Source organism: Heloderma suspectum, chromosome 3, assembly GCF_057233095.1.
Source record: "Heloderma suspectum isolate Gila_16-S chromosome 3, 16-S_ref, whole genome shotgun sequence".
Taxonomy (NCBI): Eukaryota; Metazoa; Chordata; class Lepidosauria; order Squamata; family Helodermatidae; genus Heloderma; species Heloderma suspectum.
Genome location: NC_139460.1, coordinates 258,660,656 through 258,683,127, shown reverse-complemented (window position 1 = coordinate 258,683,127; position 22,472 = coordinate 258,660,656). Strand labels below are relative to the sequence as shown.

General features: G+C 43.1%; 1 protein-coding gene across 3 annotated transcripts in view; it reads left to right on the top strand.

Moving 5' to 3' along the window:
- WBP1L (WW domain binding protein 1 like) overlaps positions 1-22,245 on the top strand; it is a 69,797-nt gene extending 47,552 nt beyond the window's left edge. For all 3 annotated transcript variants that reach the window (XM_084846444.1, XM_084846442.1, XM_084846445.1), the window contains exons 2-4: positions 5,012-5,114; positions 17,156-17,317; positions 20,172-22,245. In XM_084846444.1, coding sequence (XP_084702570.1) covers positions 5,012-5,114; positions 17,156-17,317; positions 20,172-20,914 — 1,008 coding nt within the window. In that variant the 3' untranslated portion in view covers positions 20,915-22,245. The remainder of the gene's footprint in view (positions 1-5,011; positions 5,115-17,155; positions 17,318-20,171) is intronic.
- The last annotated feature ends 227 nt before the right edge of the window (positions 22,246-22,472 follow it).

Genomic DNA, 22,472 nt, shown 5'->3' with positions numbered 1-22,472 from the left:
TCACAGAGCAATCGTAAGGACAGAGCAGTGTGTGTGTGGGGGGGGGGGGGGTAAGCAGGAGTTTGTCTTAAGTTCTCCTGGGTATGTTTTTAATCCCCCACTGGTTTCAGTGGGGTGAGGGAGAATAACTACACCAGTTCCAGGTTGGTGTGTAGTTAATGGACCCAATCCTTGGGCCTTGAATCCAAGGCCTCCCTAGTAACCCTCCAGAGTGCCCCATTTTGGGTCCTACCTGTGATGGGAACATTGCTGGCAGTACTCTTAGGCCCATGGAACTTTCTGCGGGTCTGTCCTATTCTAACCTGCCTTGGATGGCCATCTGAGGAGATCAGGATTGCTCTGCCCAGCACTTAGGTTACATAAATATTTTGTACATACGAATTTGTAAACGATCACAACCTATCTTTTAAAATATCTGTAATAGAAAATAACATTGAATAAAATAAGTGGTTTGCATTAGTGAGAAGCGCTTCCAATTGGTACCAGTTTTGAATTTAAAGAGTAAATCTAACTTAAATCTTCAGAAGCAAAGCAATGTTTTGGTAGATCATAGAGCTTGGAGTATCCACAATTTTACTCATAGTGCAGGACTCATGAGTGTGGGACTAAATTTGGTTAAATGCAGCTCTGTCAGAATTATTGTGGTGAGTTTTGAGGTTTTTTTGATGCATAAAAAATAATCTGCCTTCTTTTATACATTTACTGGAGTATGTTGAAGGTGAGTTGAGCATTGTGACTCAAAGGTAAACATATCATGTGATTCTTTGGAGAGAACAAAGAGAATTACAGATTCTGGTGATGTCTCTGAATGCCTATAGTTATGGTATTATGGGATTGACTGAATGCCAGCAAAACAAGATTGCTAAAACTTCAATTAACAAGATTTAGGCAGCACTCCTATGCATGTTTAGACAGAAAAAAGTCCTACAATTCTCAGTATCCCTCCAGCCAGCCTGACTGGCTGGGGCAGGCTGGGAATTGTAGGACTTTTTTCTGTCTAAACATGCATAGGATTGCAGCCTTACATAATCAAGAATGTGGCCATAGTTATCTGTGAAACCACTTAGATCACAGGTGGGCAACTTGTGGCCCTCCAGATCTTGTTGGACTACAGTTTCCACCAGTCTTAGCCGCCATAGCCAATGGTGAAGGTTGATGGCAGTTGCAGTCCAACAGCATCTGGAGGGCCACAGGTTGCCCACCACAGACCTAAATATTCCACAGGTTCTCGTTTGATTCCTTTTTCATTCCTGAACATAGAGGAACAGATAGCATTGTTTTTGGAGACAAACACTATAAATGAATAACACCTTCTTTTTTCAGTATGCAGCTCCACATCAGTAGTTGTGCTTTGTAAGAGTACTGAGATCAGAGTGATCAAGTTGCTAATTATTAGCTTTTGTGATTTGTTCAGCTTCAGTGTTCAGAATACCTTAAGTGTATGCTGTCCTTCCGACTCCAAAAAAGTGTGAATGGAATAGGTTGATGGACCAAGGTTTATATTTTAATGTTGCTTTGCTTCTTATTTTGTGATTCATTAGCCAATATTTGCTTTTGAAGTAGATGATGCTAGTAATGAAGCTTGGATTTATAATCTAACTTGATCTTGCTGTGGAATTTCCCTGTCTAGAGGCCCAGAAAAAAAATCTCTGATCCTTCTTTAAACTGGAAGAGGAGTACAGTTGATCAGGAATGCATTCTTCATTAGACTATTTCTTCTATTACTGAAGTTGTATCTCTGAAGCTAATGTTGATGGCCCGATGACCAGAGTACCATGCCTAAAGTTGCAAAGTGCTCATATTCAGAAAGGATTTCTAAAACTGGTGTTTGTTTAATCACTAGTGGCCTCATTTGGATGACTTCTTGAGACTTCATAAACCATGCATGACCAAGATGAATAGCCTTGGCCATGTACGCCCACATTGGCAAACTGGTTTATGAAGCTGGGAACTGAATGTCTGGGCTGAGCAAGGGAAGGTTGTCCTTGAATGCCACTTTCTGGCTTGTATTAAGCCAGATTTCCCCATTATGTCCAAACTGGGAAATTCTGGCTTAAGGTTAGTTAATGAGCCAGAATAATAAGCCAGGATCAGATGCTTTATGACACCTCAAATGATAGTCCAGGCCTTTTAGTTTGTCACTAAACAGACTGCTTAACTGTCCAGTAAAGTTGTCAGTAGAAAAGTTCTGCTTTGCAGATGGTTTAAACTATGGTTTAGCATTACAGGGACTCAAGCTTCCGCCTCCTTTCCATGTGAGAGAGGAAGTTTAATGCTTGTGGTCGCAGTTTTGAACAAATCATAATTTTCGTTATATCTGAATAAGGAAAAGTATGATTTGGTCTAACTACACTTAGTTTACTCAAACCGGGATCAAAACTATGCTGAGAGATTATCAAAACCTGGCAAATACATCTAAACACTATTAACTAGAGTAAGATTTATCCCACATTGGCTTACCCTGAATATTAAAAACCAGCCCAAGCTATACAAATTTTGGAAAGTGCTCTGACGCTTTTTATTTGATATAATGGTTTAAGTATCAAACTCTCATGCTCTAATGCATTTTCCCCAGGGTGTAATTCACTTGTGTAGTTTTGTAGAGAATAGGATACTCTTGCAATGGCTGTCTATGAAGTATCACAACATAGAATCATTCCAGACACGTATTTGCCTATACTGCAGAGGCCATTGTGACTCGGTACATCCTTGTTAAGCATAGTTTTATCACAGTTCTCTCACATCAGCAACTGAAAGCTGTAGTGAATTAAATATAAAAGTTACCACATCCTTAAAAATGATTACGTTTTACGAATATTCCCCATTCACTAAGTATAAAATCCCTTAGTCCAACCATAATGTTTAGTTGGAGACTATTCAAATCGAACATCCTTGTTCCCCTCCGCCCCAGCCCTAAAATAACAGATGATCTGAAAAACAAATCTACATACAGCTTGAAAGAGTACACAGTAGTATGATTTGAAGGGGTTCTGCTTCAGAAAATCATGCATGTACGGAAACGGTCTCTTGAAAGAAGTACTTCTGGTATATTTTTAAGTATACACCTACAACTTTTAATGTACATCTAAAAATGTTAAATGCAAATGCATCAAAAACATGTATCCTATCAAAAGTAGTAAGGAAAATTTAGTTTCCAAATCCAAATTTCCCTATGGTGCCAACATAAGGAACAGATCATTTTCCTCCTGGTAGCGGTACACCTAGAAAAGCCCATCACTGGAAATCCTCTGATACACTCTTCATGGAACTCAGGTACCAAAAACTGTGGTACATTGCATTGTCTGAAAAGCTGACACACCAGGTTCATCTCCAAAGGATAGACTGGACCAAGCAAATTTATTTTGTGTGGCAGCACAACTGCTCAGATGATCCCTGTCCAGCTTCAAAGTTGAGAGGAAGTCTGAACGCTTGTCAGACTCTTCAATAAGTGGTGCCACATTTGCTCTGGCGAGTGGATTTATTGAAGCCTGGACATCACTTAACTTTTTTGGACAGCATATTCTGTAATCTCTGGGCAACAGTCCACAAATGCACTTGTCAGCTAGCCAGTGGTCAGCATATCTCTTAGCAGGGTGAGTGTAAAGTGAGTGATGCTCATGGGCTTTGGAGTGCTCTGAAGTAGATTTTTTTCATTAAAGATTTTCATTCAGAGAAAACCAAAATGGTGTACAGTCCAAAGAAGAGATTCAACACAGAAGACATAGGGCACAAGTCAAGGCCATGAATATGAAGAATAATTGGCAATGCAAGCAAGTCTTTCCATAGAGATTTGTGAGAAGATGATAGTCTTGTAGAAGAGTCACTGCTGTTGGCAATTGAAATAAATTGATATCCTACAGATATGCTTGTCAGGGAACAATGATTGATTCCGGCTCCGTGTTGGGTTTTCCTTTGTATAATGTATGAAATGGCCCTTCAGAGTTTCAGGGAGGTCTGTTTTGGAAAATAAAGGGAGCCATAGCGTGTTGCTATTTTTTGTTGAGTTTTATATCAATATCCTCCCAGCATCAATTCCCCATTGCGCTAGCTAGTTTTGAAAAGTGCTTTGTCATATACTGTTGGCAGATATTCAGGCTTGCTCTGGACAGTACAGAATGTGACTGCCTTGTTCATTGTCCAGGACACCCTTCTCCCCAGATCTTTTAGATTAAAAGGGAATGCAGTTGCAACTGGCTTCTCATGGTCCACAGACAGCCCAGATATATCTTAATCTCAGTTGGAATATTAGTCGTCGTCATATTTCAGCACTTAATTGACAGCCTTTCCAGCTGGCAAATAGGATGCCTGGAAAACAATCATCCCATCAGGGAAAAATTAAGCTTAAATATGTTTTTGCCAATCTGCCTATCCTAGTTTGCACAACATTGTGATTTGCAGGGAAGAGGTAATGTCAGCATGTGCTCAAACTCCTGCTTAAGCCCACGTGATTTCTTTGAGCGTGTTATAGGTGAAATAGGGGAGTGTCCCTTTTGCTGTGTAAGAAGATGCGAGAGATGTTTCCTCTTTTAGAAACAATCTTAGCACCTTGATGTGGGCACCTTCTCTTTCCTCTGTTGTTAAAACTACGATGACAGGGCAAAATGTTCTAGCCTAGACCTCGGTTTGCTGTCCTGACTTTCTACTTGTAGAGAGGGGTTTGGTTTAATGGATAGAGATGCTTGCAGAGAGTGGATAGATTTAATGTTGTGATGCAACTGTGAGGTATTGAAATACTGGGCACTCACGGAGTTATTTTGTTTCATTTGATGGCATCAGGAAAATTAAGTTAATACAGGTGTTTGTTCTATTTAAAAGGTTAGGCTAGAGTTACAAAGCGTGGAATGCTTCACAAGTAGACCACAGGCTATCTGTGACATTGAACAGGTGTTTAAACCCACCGTTAATACATACATTGCAAGTAAAATGGGGCTTGGATCTTATTTAAAATACATGGCCTTTCGTCACATTTTAAAATCCTATGTCACTAACCTATTTCTCTCTTACTTTCTAGGACAAAGAAACCTGCATAGGAATCAACAATCAGAGTTATATCTGTGAAACAGGCCACTGCTGTGGACAGTCTCAGTGCTGCAATTACTATTATGAGCTCTGGTGTAAGTCTGTTCTTTTTCATAATCTGAGTCATAACCATTTCAGTTTAGCGTCTGTTTTGTCTTTATCCAAAGCCAAGGTGTTGGAGCAAGTGATGGTGGCTATTCAGCACCAGAATGAAACTTGGACAAAAATGATGATCTAAACTTACTTTGGTCAGGCTTCAGACCTGTGTGTAGGACAAACTGTGCTGGTCATACTGATGGATGACATTTGCTCAAGACTGTCAGGGGGAATGTGTGTGTCTCTGTCAGTTCTCATGGCTTCCTTCGTAGTCTTCAGAACCATAAGCTGTGGTATCTTTTTACACCATCTGTCAAGGTTAGGGATGTGGTCCTGCTTGGTTGTGGTACCACTCCTCCCTCTCAGGTAGTCTCCGGAAGGTGGTCATATTATTCCATTCCTGGGGAATTTTCCTGCTGGATGCCTCATGTTTCTATTCTATTTCCTGCATTATAACTACACAAAGTTGCTGGGAGAGGTCATGCAAGGTTTTGGAGTTTGTTGGTGTCATCAAAATGCTAATGATACCCACTAATATATCTTTCTTCTTGGACCCTAGCGAGGCAGTGGAGTCCTTCAACAGGTGTTTGGAGTCAGTAATCAGTGAGGGCCAATAATGAAGCTCAGTCCAGACTTGAAACTCAAATCAGAAATGTTTGTGGTTGGTGGGCCTGTCAAGTTGGGAGTAGATGGACAATCTGTTCTGAATGGTGTTGTACTTTCCCAGGTTCATGGCTTGGGACTGTTCCCTGAGCCAGCATTTCTGCTTGATACTCAGGTGGTGGCTGTGGCAAGAATCTCTCTTTCTGGCTACACATAGCATATCAACAGTTTCCTCTCCTACAAGATTAAACTCTAGTCTCTGTCACTGATGCCTTGGTAACCTCTAGATTATTGCAATGTGTGTTTGCCTTTGTTCAGAAGCTTAAAGAGCAGCTCCTTTGTATTAGTACTGTAGTTCTCTATGCAACATACATTTTAACGAAATTAAAAGGACATAGTGGTTCCTTGTTTTGTTTTCAAATCATATGCAAAGTGTTTAATCAGAACATACAGTGTATATATTCATTGTACATTGCTTTGAGAGCCAGTTAGCGCATAATCTCAGAGGAGTATACAACAGAGTTTTGTGGCACCTTAAACTTGTGGCATAAGCTTTTGTGAACTAGAACCCCCTTTGTCAAATGCATGAAGTGTTGTCCCTAGTTTGCAGAGGTATATGTGTGTCCTCCATTTGTTTTTTTTGGAGGGGGTGCATTCTCTCATGCATGTGTACACACAGAGAGAGGAGAGGGGAGCAATAATTTATACCTTTCCTCTGTTGAACTGAGCTCTGGAAAAGGCAGATTTTGGCATGGTTCAGGTTTAAAATGAGGACAGCCATTCCTCATCATGAAATGAAAGTCAACACTGTGTTAGGGTTGTGATGGGTGCCTATTGGCTAGCGCTTGTGACATTACCAATGCATATCCCCTTACTTAATTATTGGAACAGTTTTACAACTGTTTTTAAAATGTATTTCTTGTCTGTGGTGGTGGTTGTTGAGCAGCTCCTGGGGATCTATGGTTTTCTGAAATAGTGCATCTGACAACTAATCCATTCTCAGTTGCCCTGAGACTAGAAGGCAGAAGGGACCTGCTAGGCAGCCAAGGGCCACTAGGTGGTTGCCCCTCTACCCCCCAGGGAGGACACCATAGCAATGGGGAGAGCAGCTTGGCTCCATCCAGTTAGCCAAAGGAGCAACACCTTCAGGGAGTTTGCTTCTTCCCTCCCTGCTAGAAATAACACTTGATTGCAGAGCCAATAAGATGCGTGCTCTGGCGCTATCCACAGACCAGGAGACTAAGGACTGCGGTGTGTGGGGGTGAGAGAGAGACAGAGGGCAGGGAGTGTGTTTGGGGTGGGAGTGGGGAGTTGTATTACCTGTTACTTGTATGCTACCATTTACTTGTAAGGTGGGGAATAAACAAACAAGCAAATAAAATTATCCTTGCCATTCCCATGCCCCAGTACATAGAATAAAGTTTGGAGAAATGACGTGAACTTCATACTATTGCAGAGCGACCGGCAGAGTTCTTGCCTGGGGAGCATGAATATCCAGGAGAAAAAATTAGTGTAGTGCTTTTCCTGGTGTGCTAGTTTACTACATGCAAGGAGTCGTTTTACATGTGGGTACATTCATAAATATGATGCTTTCCACCTGCCTCCTGAAATTACAGTCCAGAACACTATCACTTTACATTGTTCTGTTTAAAATTATTTGCCAGCTGCCTTAGACACAGGCTACTTTACACTGATGGTAGGAGGTAGTGATAGGCAGAGGGCCAGGTCTAATCAGCTCCCCATCTCAACCTCTCTGGCCACATCATTCATCTCTCTTTTGCAGACAGTAAAAGGAGAGGTGAAAGGGGTGTAGCATGCAAAGTTGGAAACAGCTCCATGTTCCCCATGCCATGATCAAGACCTCTGGAGTGCATTCTCATATTGTGTTGGGCAGCTAGCTGGTTCAGAAACAGACCTGGGTGCTGGTGCCACTGCCTTCTGCAGTGCTCTAAATCTCACATTTGTGTTAGTGGTTTTCAAAAGTCCTACAATCTGGGGCAAAATACTGTTACCCAAGTGTGTTCTGTACTTAGCACAAGCAAAGTCTGCAGAAAAAAATGAGCACATAACAGTGCTTTACAAAACAGTGCTTTAGGTAGCTGTCAGAGCATATACTTAGTAAAGTATCTGGTTCGTTTGGAAGTGAAATGGCTGTGTAAGCAAGTTTTTGATAGATGGCATAGAAAAGCAACTACTGCATGGTAATAGTGTGGCTCATCATGCAACATAGAATGTAAGCAGTTCAAGGAAGTCAGTGCCTGTGTGCTTTGTCTTCCTAAAAATCTACACAAAGTGTTTGGTACTTAGCTCTGTGCTCAATACATCAAAGTGGATTTTAGAAAGTTAGCACTCCAGTTGACAGTCTTACTTAGGACCCCAGCACCAATTTGCCTCTGATGGAAATTTTCATGCCTTCCCATAGGTCTTGCTGTTAAATGTAATGTAATGTAATGTAATGTTATTTATTTATCACAGTGGCTTGTGGGAGGGGTCATGGGTTGGAACAAAAAGAGAATCTGTCTTGGCCAGATTGCCTCCTGAAACATGAGCTCATGATTTAGCTGATGGGAGTGGTTCTTGTCAACAGCATTTTTCTCTTCCCCTTTTTTGAGAATTAAGCTGATGGGGGAAAATAAATCAGTATTGGTATGTTATGCGGTGGAGTGAGGAATAAAGAACATGATGTGTCAAGCAGGTGGGCTGTATTTGAAGCCAGATAAGAGTTAAATCCAAATTCCTTATCCACCATCTTGTTAAAACAAAATTGAAATTACTTTGTTGCCAATATATTTTGCTAATAAAACTTGAACTTCAGGGGGCTGGTACTAAGCACTAAAAATGAATTTGTTTGAGAGAGCAGGACACTTTCAGGTAGTGAGGCAATAGAGTGGGATGGATGAAGATTACAGGCAGAGTGAGACATAAGAGCTGAAGAGAGGGTAGGGAGCTTTCAAAGTAAAGGTAGCACCCTACACTGCCCACATATTAGCAAGACCTATCACTAGTACAATGAGAAGCTAGCGGTTTCTTAAATAATCAGAAACGGGTGGAGCTCATTTCCAGGGTTCCTTTAGGAAGTGCTAGTTCCTGTTTGCACTACCAGTAGGTCCCATGGATGCAATAGAACTAGCAGAGGCATAGCGACAATATAGGATATTGCCCAAGGAGTTTATGCTGAGTGCATAAGCGATGAGGTCTGAGGAGTCTGTCACAATATTATTTTGGCAGCGTGGTTTTGGATAAAAGGTGAGAGGGGGCTCAGGTCCATGTCTGAGGGCAGTTAAAACTGATCCAAAGAGGCAAGATGAACCTCTGATGCTTCAGATCTTGGCTCTGTGTTTGAAATGGCAGACTCCAAAGAAGCTAAATATTAAAGATTTGGTTAAAGTGTTACCTATTCATCATAAACAGGTATTAGATGTCTGTCTTGGGGCAGACAGAGCCTGGATTCCCCAGACTAATGGCCACATGAAATCGCTCCAGTGGGTGACACTTTTGCAGGTGTTGAATTTTCTTTGCTTGTGCCAGTCCCACTGCATAATTTTGTACTGAGAACTTTTAAAATCAATCTACCTTTGTGGTTTTCTTGGTCTTTTTCTGATCTTGCTGCTTTGGCATAGGATTGTCTTTTCATTTAGTACTGCTGTTCAGTGGTTTAGTCTGAAATGGAGAAGGCCAAAAAGAAATAAATCTTTTAGCTTGTTCATGTTTGAGAGAAATTCCACGTGACCTTCCTTCCTTATAGCTAGTTCCAGTAGATGCACATCTGGTAAAGCTATCTTGTTCAGTGTAATTCAGGAAAAGTCATCCAAGTAGGAAGATGATTCTGATTAGCCGAAGTCATTATGCCCAATCTGGGGTGCGTTAATCAATTTGAAAAGTAGCAGTTCTTGCCTTCAAGGGATGGGGGAACCTGCGGCCCTCGAGGTGTTGGACTATAACACCCATCATCCCTGACCACTAGCTGTGCTGGCTGGGGCTGATAGGAATTGTACTTCAGCAACATATGAAGGGGTATGGGTTCCCCACCCCTGCCCTAAACCACAGGATCACCTGCCTTTGTGATTCCTCATCTATGAATGAGGTTGTAGCTTCCAATGTCATAGAATAGTAGGGTTGGAAGGGGCCCATAAGTAGCAGAGGAGGGCATTTGATTCAGTGCATCAGTACATGATACAATGTTGACACTAGTGAAGTGTCAACATAGTATCAACATAGGTGGGGCCTTATTCTGCCCAAGTGCCTTTTTCTCTTGGGCATCTCTTCTCACCTTTCTTCTAAGAGAGGTGAGGAGGTAGGGAAGTTACCCATGAGGAACATGATGAGCCTGATATTCATACGCCTTTGTCTTCCTTTCCATGTTTCATTGTGGCTGCATATGTTCCAAACTGTTCATTCCTCTGTTGGAAGTGATTTGAGGATTTGACTTGAGTAGAATAAGTTTTGCCAACATTTAGGTTGCCTCTTACTTAGAAGAAAACAAACAGTGTGTTCTTCTCTTGGCTTGCCTACAGGTTATCCTCCTCGTTCTAGGGAAGCAGCAGGGAACGGGAACGTAGTTCCCAACTCACCCTTGGAAGTAGGCTGCTACATGTATTCTAGCACTGCTTGGCAGTCCATCTAAACTAAGCAGAAAAGACATTAGCTAGCTTTAATGTTTGTTTGATGCTTCATTTTTCTCATGCTCAAACCTTCACGTGATATTTATTTAGCTAATTTATGTGATAGGTCTGTCCATAGGGATTAAAGTTGCATTCAAAAGACTGCCCAGATTTTTTGGCTTTATGCTTCCTTGGAAAAAGCCTTATGCCCAGATGAGGAAGGGGAATCTAGAAAACTGAGAGGGGCAGATAGGGATGTGTCTGGCCTTAAATCTTCCTCAAAGTTTGTGCTTGGTTTTGGAGTGTCCAGGATGTCTGAAAGACCCAGATAGTAGCTATTGTTTAAAATAATCCTTCCTAACTGATAGGACACTTGGCTTGTTCGTATATAACACTAAACCAAATTACTTGCTCCCCCCACTCCTCCGGCAGGGCTGTGAGGAGGAGTTCAGAAGCTTTCACTTCTATTTTAGATTCTGACATCTGAACCCAGACTAACCATGGTTAATCTTAACTGTGGTTTCTGAAAACACGCCAGCTCCAGACGGTAGTTTATGAAGCTGGCTTGTTTCTACAGCCATAGAGAATATCAGCCACAGATTAAGGTTCAGATGTAAGCTTCCAGTCTTCTGCTTGTGGCTGTACCAGAGGAGAAGAAGCGAGACAGGAGCATGAAATTTTAAGGCTTGCTATGGCTTGTACTTGTAATGCTAAACCATGGCGTAGTGTTAGATGCTAATGCAGCCATTGTACAACTACATGAAAACACACCTCATTGGGTTGAAAGGCTGTAGGATATCCCCCATAGGTGCATCTGAAACCAAAGAAAACTTTCCTTTTGTGAATCCCATTAGTAAAAGGAAAGGGGGAAATTGTTTTTTTTAGGACACCTAATTCCCAATTCATCAATTATACTGCCATATGAGTTCCATATAAAATTATTTCTCTAGAAACTTCTACCACAGAATTCTGTGGAAATTCACAATTTGATGCTTCAGATTTACTTCTTATTGCATGTAGATAAAGCTTTAAATATGGATTTAAGGAGCCTTACATCAGCCTCTACAGAACACAGAATTTACCTGCTGAGGGGTTTAGGGGTTTACATAGCTGAGGCTACTATGTTCAAGTCTGTAACATTATTGGAGGGAAAAAAGCAATAATATTGGCGTTCCCCAGCCATTATATGACACCCACATCAGTATTGACTCTTATGAGAAAGCTGTTTAATAAAGAATCCTTGCAGTCTCAAAGGAGAACAACTGCTCCTGGTGAAACTTGTGAAATTGAGGTGTCTCGGAACGATGCTTGAGTGGAAGCTGTACCCAGTCCATTCCTCCACAAAGGGCACAGGAAATGGTATTTAACATTTATACAGTACTTCAGAGTACTCAAACTGCATTATCTCTACAATCTTTACAACAATCCTGTAAGGTAGGCCAGTGTCATTATCCCCATATTGTAAGGGGGTGGGGTGAAAGAGAGTGGTTTCCTAAGGCAGCTCCCCCCCCATGTGTGTATGTGGATGGATGGATGGATGGATGGATGGATGGATGGATGGATGAATATTTTTTCCTTGATTTGTCAGCCTAAAAGTGCCATTGCAGCTGAATAGTTCATGGCTGAGGGGAGACTTGAACTGGAGCCTTTCCCAGTTCACAATACAGTCTCTTAGCAGCTATACTGAACTTGCTCTATACTAGTTATCAAAATTGTCCCCCTTCTTCTTCTTTTGGGCCAGGTAGTCTGAGGCCAAGGCCTAGCATGCTGCCTCTCAGGCAGGCGGAGAAATGATTTGCAATTGTTATGCATTCTAGCTTGGCTCTAGTGAGGTTTCCTGCCAATAAAGCAGTGGCATCTGCCCAAATTTACTGTGAACTCTAGGGCAGACTATTTTGTTCAGCTCTTGAGCGCTAAAGGGGAAAACATGTTTTCCCATTTTGCAGAGGGATAAAAGGCACTTCCCTCAGTGAGATCTTTGCTTGGACCCTTGCCATTGGGGAAACATGGAAAGAATATCCTTTTGGCTGCCAGAAGCGTTTTCTGTTTTGTCCTTTGCTGTAGATTACTTTAGCAGTTCGGATCTTTAGGAGACAACCTGGCCAGAATATAACATATAAAATGAAAATCTGGAAGACAGGCTAATCAATGTACTGGCTTCTCTATTACTGATGGGAAGAGCCTTCAATGAGTAGCAGTAAGAGATAGCTACTGACATTGCTTTGTGCATCCCCGGTGATTTATAGCAGCCTCCCCCAACCTGACACCCTCCAAAAGTTTTGAACTACAACTCCCATAATCACTGGCCAGCATGGAGGGCACCAGGTTGAGGAAGGCTGGCCTATAGGATTGTTACACATGTGCCAATTTCAGCATCATAAGGTCCTTGGCGTTTCCCTGATCTCCTTTCGAAAGCAACTGTGTAGTCCTTTTTGATATACAGAATCTGGAGAAACTGCAAAACCAGACAGTTCAGTCATTGAAGATGGGCTTCAGCTACTGGCTATGTCTTTGTTGTTCTTCCATGGCACCCCTTTCCAAACAGCCAACCTATCTCCAGTCTCCATATTCCCTCTCTCCTTTCATCTAGTTCTTGTAAGCAAGTAACTCATTAGAATCCTTCATAATGAAAACAGAGCAAGATATGCAAAATAATGTAATACAAACAAATGTGCTAAATTTCTGTGACGTGAGCATATCCGTTGGGTTATTACATTGAATGTGATAAACTATTTACATAGTCTGGCTTAGTGATACTTAAGTTGACCATCTCCCTGCCCCGTGGTGTTGGCCTAGTTCCCTCCCCCCACCACATCTACTTTTGCCAAGGGGGTGCAATCCCAGTGCAGTGCTTATTAGTACTTCTGGTCTAAATGACTGGAAAACCAGTTCAGTATTTTCCCCACAGGGGGAATGTAGGGGGTTCCCTCTGGAGTTGCGAGTACCTAAAGCAAAGTCACTTTGGGTAGAATCCAACTAAAGTCCTACTTGAAGTAGACCCCTTGACATGAATGGAACTTAAGTTAGTCATGACTATTTTAAGTCCCATTCATTTCAGTGGGTCTACTCTAAGTAGGACTTTAGTTGGAGTCTACCTTTGCATCTACAGATAACTATAGCTAATGGCAGCTTTTGGTTCCTACCAGAACTTCAGTTTGTGCGTAATTCTAGTCATTTTTGCTTCTATTCATGGGTTTTGCACTGTTGCCTTAAATGGAAGTTAAAGGGAAAGTAGTGCAAGAAGGTGGGTCCAACTAGTATAGGGACTTGCTGTTTTGGACTTGCCACTTGTACTAATCCTGATAGACACTGAACTGCTCTTTGGACTACCACAGTTCAATACAGAGAGATCAGTAGGTCTCCATGTGGCTTGTTGATATCAATATGATACTCTCCATCTGAAAGCATCCGAAGTCCCAAGATGGATGTACCTCTCTTTCAGAACAGATCTGTGTTTTTTCTGCTGCAGCATCTTCACTCCTCTGCTCACACACATACTGAGCTTCAGTTCCAGCATGGATTTGAGTATGTGCCCCCCCTCCACCCTTCAGGCAGGCTTTTTTGCCAGGGGGAGGTCATCCTTTTTAAAGTTATGTTTAGCTATTTTAAACATATATTCAGCACGTTTTAAAAAAAGCCAATCCATATATATAAACAAAACTCAGAGGGGTGGCGTTTTAATTGTCACAAAGATCAGTCAATCAGCACTTGGGCCAGCTGCCTTCTCCTGGAAACAGGAGGAACTGGTTGAATATAGGCTTGATTTGCTTTTGGAATGTATATATCTGACCTAAAAGGAGTAACTGGAATCACAACAGGCTCAAGGTACATGTATATGTATCTTGGGTCGTAGAGAACCTGCATGGACCTAAAGCTTTCCAGTTGTGACACGTAGCTTATATTTGCAACAGATCTGTCCTTTTCACCTGATGCCATGAGAATCTTACTGGAACTCCAGTTTTGGGCTGCCTGTTCCCTTAGTAATTAAGAAAATAAGAAACACCATGCTGGATCAGACCAAACACCTATCTGGTGAAGTACTCTGTTCCACAGTGGCCAACCAGGTGCCAATGAGAAGCCCACAAGGGGGACATGAGTGCAGTCACGCCATCTTGCTCATGCTCCCCAACAACTGGTATTGGCATACTGTGTCTGATAACTGGAGGTAATATATAGTCTTATCCTCCATGAATTTGTCTAATCTCCTTTGAGAGCCATCCAGATTGGTGGCCATCACTACATACTGTGGTAGCGAATTCAGTGGTTAACTATGTGCAGTGTATAGAAGTATTTCCTTTTATCTGTCCTGAATCTCCCACCATTCGTCTTCATTGAATGACTCCAGTTCTAGTTTTATAAGAGGGGGAGGGGGAAATCTTCTCCCTGCCCACTTTCTTCACACTATGAATAATTTTGTACACCTCCATCATGCCTCCCTGATCACCTTTTTGCTAAGGTAAACTGTCCCAAGCATTGTAACCTTTCCACGTAGAGTGGTTGCTCCAGCCCCTTGATCATTTTGGGTTGCCCTTCTCTGCACCTTTTCCAGCTCTACAATAAGGTGTGGTGATCAGAAACATATAAAGTATTCCAAGTGTGGGTGTACCATACATTTGTAAAAAGGCAGTATGATAGTGGCAATTCTGTTTCCAATTCCTTTCCTAACGATTCTGAATGTGGAATTCACCTTTTCCACAGCAGCCACTCACTAACTTGCCATTTCCATCAAGCTATCCACCAGAAACCCAAGATTCCTTCCCTAGTCAGTCACCTGCAGCTTATACTCCATCAGCATATATGTGAAGTTGGGATTTATTTATTTTTGCCACCATGTGCATCACTTTACACTTGCTTACACTGAACTTCATTTGCCATTTCAGTGCCCATTCCCCCAGTTTGAAGAACTTCTTTTGCTATTTGCTGATCCTTCTTGTTCTAATCACCCTAAATAACCTGGTGTCATGAGCAAACATGGACACCGCACTGCTAACCCATAACCTCAGATCATTTATGAACAAGTTAAAAAGCACTGGTCCTAATACAGATCCTTAGGGAACCCCAGTGTTTATATCCCTCCGTTCTGAGAACTGGCCATTTATTCCTGCTGTCTACTTCCTGTTCTTTAACCAGTTACTGATCCAGAAGAGGACCACTTCTCTTCAGTTTTTCAGTTCCCTGAAGCTGAAAGTAAAACGTTACGCTATTGGTTTCAAAAGATCAATTATTTACTGGGATGGAGCAGGATATACTTAATATAAATAAGAATGGCTAATTTTATCTATCAGTCTGATCCAGCAGGGCTGCTCTTGTGTTCATATGTTGTCAAAGTTAAGGACGGGGTCAAACACAGAGGTTAGGCCTTCCATTGAAAAGAGAAGGAGTTACAAACATGCACAAGGCTGAGTGTATCCACTTCATCTTGATCTGCTTAGGGCGCAATCCTATGCATGTTTAGACAGAAAATAGTCCTACAACTCTCAGAATTCTCCAGCCAGCCATGCAGGCTGGAGAATGCTGGGAGTTGTAGGACATTTTTCTGTCTAAACATGCATAGGATTGAGCCCTTAGATGTCAAAAAGACACCTTGCATGTGTGTAATGAAATTACAACTTAAGGTGATGTAAAAAAAATTAAAAATTGACATCCCATCTTTCTTTCATGATAAAACTAAAGGTAGCATCCATAGGACCCCCAGGTTTTCTCCCATCCAGACACTGATCAGCCCATACACCATTGCTTAGTTTCAGCAAGGTCACTGCATCAAAAGCCTTCAAACCAGGATCTTGTCTTGTTCAGTCGTTCAGTCGTATCCGACTCTTCGTGACCCCATGGTCCATAGCACGCCAGGCCTTCCTGTCCTGCGCTCTCTCCCGGAGTGTGCTCAAGTTCATATGCAATATACCTTGTGGCAAATGTGGGTTGCTTGCTGTTTAAGATGTGAAGTGGTCCATCAAAGTTGGATAAGTGTAAAAGAAAAAAAAAGAGCCCAGCCTCAAAATATTACTGAAAAAATATCTAAACTTTACTAAAATAGTATTGTTCCCAGTGCATTAACAGACATGGATAGGCTTATTCTCCATGAATTTCTCTAATCCCCTTTGAAATCCACTAAGTTAGTGGCAATCACTGTAGTGGCAGTGAGTTCCAGACAGGGCTGACACAGTCATAAAGCAGGGTGAGGCAGCCGCGTGAGGTGGTGGGTGGCAAATTGCGCCCCTCCCCGTCCCTGCCAGGAGAGCCACCGCCACAGCCCCAGCGGGCATTCTGGAGAGCCTCGTCAGCCACTCACCCTCTGTGGCATTTGTCTCTGCAAGAGAATGGAGAGCAGGACTCTACAGCAGTTGTCTGACCTCTCCTAGCCTCAACATGTGCAGCTGGAAGAAATGGCTGCAGGAGTTCCCTCAGTCACTTCTTCCAGCCATGCAACGACAAAGGTAAGGGGTGGCACGAGAAGGGGCTGGGGGGTTGTGGGGGCATGATGTGGCAAATCATGCGTTGTGTAAAAAGAAGTGCTTTCCTTTTCTCCATAATCTGCTGTCCATTACACATCCTTCAAAATGATAACAAATTCCATTCAAAATTTATTCTTGTGTCACTGCAGTCTCCTTGTATATGATGGATTGGGATGAGATCTCACAAATCTGCATGTCATGAAAACTGCTTCCTCTCATATCCCACTGTAATTGACCCGTGTCAGGACTGACAAGTAGGCACACCCTTATTTCAAAAGGCCACTTCCATGATTTCATAGTAGCAAAACCTATTTTGCCTGAAGAACAAATGATCTTAGTAGGACTAACTCTTCTCTTTTCTCCCACCCCTTGCTTTTTCCACAGGGTTCTGGCTAGTATGGACGATCATCATTATACTGAGCTGCTGTTGTGTCTGCCATCACAGACGTGCCAAACACAGACTTCAGGCGCAACAACGGCAGCATGAAATTAACCTGATTGCCTATCGTGAAGCTCATAACTACTCCACCCTGCCATTTTATTTCCGTACGTACTGCATGCAAGCAGCAAGCTGCCTTTCAAAGAGCAAGATCAAAGCATTGCTATATTGGGTGGGGTCATGGTTGCAGTAGGGATTCACAGCAAAAGTGGTGTGGATGGAGCAGAGAGGTCGGCTGGTGAGGACAAGGTGACAATCTGTAGCGTCCTGGCAGGCTCGGCCCTGCCCTTTCCATCAGCTTGACCATCGTAGCTGAAGCTCCATCACAGTTAACCCTGTTACTAATATGGGCAGGGTCTATATTTTGCGAATAAATGATTGGGTCACATAGAGAGACTTGAACTGACTTTACACTGGATACCGTACAGCAATACTTGACTTCAGCCTATTTTCCAGCTTTATTAGTTCGTGAGACTGACGTAAAGGAAGGAAGTCAGTTAGCAGATTTGTTCAACATTGGTTTGGGCAGCAGCAGCGATAAAGCTGAAATGTGTTTACATCCCATAGCTTTTCCTCTGCAGCTGACACAACGTCAGTGCCATAGGGAGCTATATTAACAAAGCAGCACAGCAGATCAGCTTTAGAGTACTGTGGCAAAGGGACTCCACATCTGAAATCTCTTGTCAAGAGGATTTGTTATGATCCCTGATATCACTTTATTTTTTCTGCATTGTTTTTAATACAATTTTTTTTTATGAAAAGAGAGAGAAAGAACACAGATGGCCCAAGTAACCCACCCCTACCCCTTCCTTATTTTATCTCACCCAATAGAAGAAAACGAAAAAAGGCAGTAGACTAACAGAATAACCAGGGAGCCAGTGTGGTGTACTGGCTAGAGTGTTGGACTAGGAGTCAGGAGATCCGGGTTCTAGTCCCCACTCAGCCATGGAAGCTCACTGGGTGACTTTGGGCCAGTCACAGTCTCTCAGCCCAACCTACCTCACAGGGTTGTTGTTGTGAGGCTAAAATGGAGAGGAGGAGGATTATGTACACCGCCTTGAGTTCCTTAAAGAGGAAAAAAGGCGGGATATAAATGTAATAAATAAAATACATAAATAACCAGACAGATATAGTAAGAAATATGAAATGGCTGAGTATTAAGGAAGAAAAGGAAAAATGGTGCGAACAGGAGGTACCTACATTTAATTTCTTTCTGAGATAACTCTATATACACGAGAAATAGTCAGTTCCATCCTGGGTCTCTGGGCTTATATTGGATGGCAGGACATCTGAACATTGAGTCCAGTTCTTCCTAGATTCTTCATACGACCTTTTGTCTAATTGTGGGACAGACAATTTAAATCAGCTCGCATTTGAGTCAGAGCCCACATAAACATCCTTCAGATGATGTATGCAGTCTCCTTGCCTACATGTGCTATGCTATACTCTGGCCCGGTTCTCATGGAATGAGAAGCCACCATGGGTGAATCCCTGCGGGGCTTCTAGTTGCAGTAGCGGCCATCATTTTGAATATTTGAAGTGCAGCATAGCTTCTAATTAAGTGTGAACCCGGTTGTTGGGGTAGTTGATAAACCACTTGCAACCCTAAAACAGCCCATGGGTTCTGGGTGGCTTATCAGCCACCCCAGGAAAGAAAAAGGAGGGGAGGCACGTGTGCAGGAAAAACAATGGAAAAAAGAAAATGGAAAAGTGTGGCACCTGCAGAGGCCGCAACCCATTGTGGCTAATAAGCCAATAAATAGGGATGTATGAAAACCCCCTTACCTGGCTCCGCCGGGTTCTGCTGGGGTGGGGGGAGGCGCTCTGCCCCTCCCCCTGGAATCCTTGCCGGGGGGGAGGTAGTCCACGCCTCCCCCCGGAATCCTGGCCGGTCGGCTCCGCTCCGCGGGGATTCCGCGGAGCCGCCGGCCGGCTCCACCAGCAGCCGGACATCCGGCCGCTGGCTAGCAGGGACGCAAATGGTGGCGGCCGTAGCCACCGCCGTTTGCGTCCCTGTATTCAGCTGTGATAGGCTACGTAAAGACTTACGTAGCCTATCACGTCTGGGTTAAAAAAAAAAAACGCGTACGCAAATGGCGGCAGCTATGGCCGCCGCCATTTGTGTTCCCTATTTTTGGTTGTCTTAGTCTACGTAAATATTTACATAGACTAAGACAGCGAAACTAAGAGGGAACGCAAATAGCATAGCGGACGCTATTTGCGTTCCCCTTTATTTTCACCGTCTTAGTCTATGTAAATATTTACGTAGACTAAGACGGCGAAAATAAGGGGGAATGCAAATAGCGTCGGCTACGCTATTTGCGTTCCCCCTTAGTTTCGCCGTCTTAGTCTACATAAATATTTACGTAGACTAAGACAACCAAAAATAGGGAGTGCAAATGGCAGCAGCTATTTGCGTACGCGTTTTTATTTTTTTTTAACCCAGGCGTGATGGGCTACGTAAGTCTTTACGTAGCCTATCACGAATGGGGGGGGGAAGACTGCAAATGGCGGCGGCCGCGGCCAGTCAGAAGACCAGCCTCCGCCGAAGCCGCTGCTGGAGCCACCACCGTCCGGAACATCCACCCCAGGTAAATCTCGTACCAGGGGGGATCCGCGGGGGGCGGGGGGGTGGCAGGCCGTTCCGCCACGGAGTTCGGGGATCTCACCGTGATCCGTGGTGGAATTCTCTGACATCCCTACCAATAAGCCACGGTGGGCTGCAGTCATCATGCGAACCAGGTCACTGATTTGCCCCAGTTTCTTCCATCTGTGAAATGTAGGGAATTACTACTTTGTAAACCAAATCATATGTTTTTAATTAAAACAATTTGGAAGTAAGTTGCCTATAAAGGCCAGAGTGTTGTTAAACTGCTTTTTAATGGTACTTTCCGACAACATTTAGGTTTGATCTATTAAAGTAATCTGGAAGTAACTTGTCCTCCCTGCCTCCCCATTTAGGATTTTTGCCAAATTATTTGCTACCTCCCTATGAGGAAGTGGTGAATCGACCTCCGACCCCTCCCCCACCATATAGTGCCTTACATCAGCAATGTGTCCTGCCTGGAAGTTGCAATGCAGCACCGGACACAAGAAACCTACAGCCAGCCCAGACAGGCTCTTTATCAGGAGCAGGAAGCAGTAATGGAAGCACAGACAGCACTGCCTCCCCCAGCATCGGGGATCCTGAATCCTCCACCCCCCTAGTTGAGCAATCAACCACCAAAGCATCAAGTGGCGAGCCAAGGAACTCCAACAGTGGGGCAGAATTAGAAGAGACGCCTGATCGTTTATCCTGTCCCAGTAAGGAGTCGGAGTGCAAGGAGGAACTGCTTAAGGATTACAACTCTGAAAGCTTAGACCACAACAGCGCCTTCTCCGATGCTAAAGACAAGACACCAGGCAGACACCGACGGTTCACCGGTGACTCGGGCATTGAAATTTGCATCTGTAACCAGGGTCACCATGACGGTGATCTCAAGGAGTTGGATGGGTTCATTGATGATGGATCCATGGACTTCTGTGATAGCTGCAGTAGTCGCCCTCCACATGGAGATGAGGAAGAAGGGCTTTTCAGTGCCTCAGATGAGCAGCACCGAGAGCATAACCACCACCACCTCCCCCGGCAGCCTGTGTGTGTGCTTCTGAACACCATAAATGAGCAGGACTCCCCAAATTCTCATGCCAATACATCCCCCAGCTAAAATGGCAAAGTCAGAAGGGAAGCTCTACAAAAGGATAAACGTGACTTCAACCAAAATCAAGTTGGTTCACCTTTTTCTTCAAGTGTAACTATGGGAATAACCCTGAATCTATGGAGGAAGAGGCAGAATTGTCTAAGCTTTTTTTCCCTTTCTAAATTGCCTCCCTTCTCCTCCATCTGGTTAGGGGCTTAAGTTTTAATGTGACATCATTCGTGTGTGTGTATGTGTGTGCGCACGCGCGTGTGTATACATGCAGGCACGCACACACACACTTTTCCTATTGCTGATTTCGGTGATGGTTTATTTGGTTGGTTGTCATCTTAAAAGTTTTCAGGACCTGCTTTATTTTATGGTTAGACTGACTTAATCTGACCCTGTGAGAACAAGGAGTACTTGTGTATCTCCTCCCTATCCTGCCTTTCCAGGTGTCTTCCCGGAGGCCAGTGGCATTTATGGGCACTGGCAGTCTGTCTAGTTAGTGCTGTTGAGGGGTTAAAATAAACCCCTAGAGGTGTGTGGATGGGTGTTGGTTTTTTTAAAAAAATTGATACAGTGCTGTAATCTCTGGTGCATTGTTGTTTATAGCAACCTGTAAGAAACTTTTTCCTCATGAAGCTGTAAAGGACCAGTTTCTTCCAAAAAACAAAACACCCCCCACTAGCCTGAAACATAGTTTATGCAAAAAGGGGGTTGCAGACCCCTTTTATTGTTGCCTTTTATTTATTTTGTTTAAGGCAAATGTATTCCTTAGTTGATGCCTCTAAAGAGCACAGCTATGAGTTGAGACTTCTGGCACAGGAGTTGCCTTTTCCAGTACTGTGGTCTCTAAATTATATTCAACTGGTGTGCTGCAATGCAAAAGGGGCAGGGGCTTCGCAACTTCAGGCCAGCACGCTAGTTAAAACGACAAAGGAAAAGAAAACCAAACACACACACACACACACACACACAGAGAACAGGGCTGTCTTTTTGGCCAGCGTGCCTTCAGGTTTCAGCGATGCTTCTTGAACAAATAGAGACAAGAACTCCGTCCAATGCAGAAGGATGACTTGCAGCATCAATGTGGAAGACCTGTGCAGTATTTTCTCTTTTTTTCTTTTTTCTTTTTTTAAAGTCAGTGTGAATTTAACAAGTGACCACTTAAAAGAACTGAGTGTCTGTGTTTCCCTCTCTTGATAACGGCAACAGGCTACTGTATAATGTCTGTAGGTGTGTATGTGTATCTGACTGGAGTACATGCATGTGTGTGTTTCCTACTGGTGATATGAAACTTGCTGCTGTAAGACTGCAAAAAAAAAAAAAAAAGACTGTTGCTTTGCTTTAACCAAACAGTGGACCTTTTGTTGGATACAACCCCAAAGGGGAAGGGGGGAAAACCCAAACAGCTAAAACTAACATTCCCTGGAGCATTCCTGTGGAAGAGAGCAAGGCTTGGTTTCTATATTAAGTGTGACAGAGTTTTCTTTTTATTTCCCCCTTCCTCTCTTTTTTTAATTACGGTTGTCTGGGTCATTTATTGTCATAAAACAGACTTTCAGATTTGATTTGCTTGAAACCA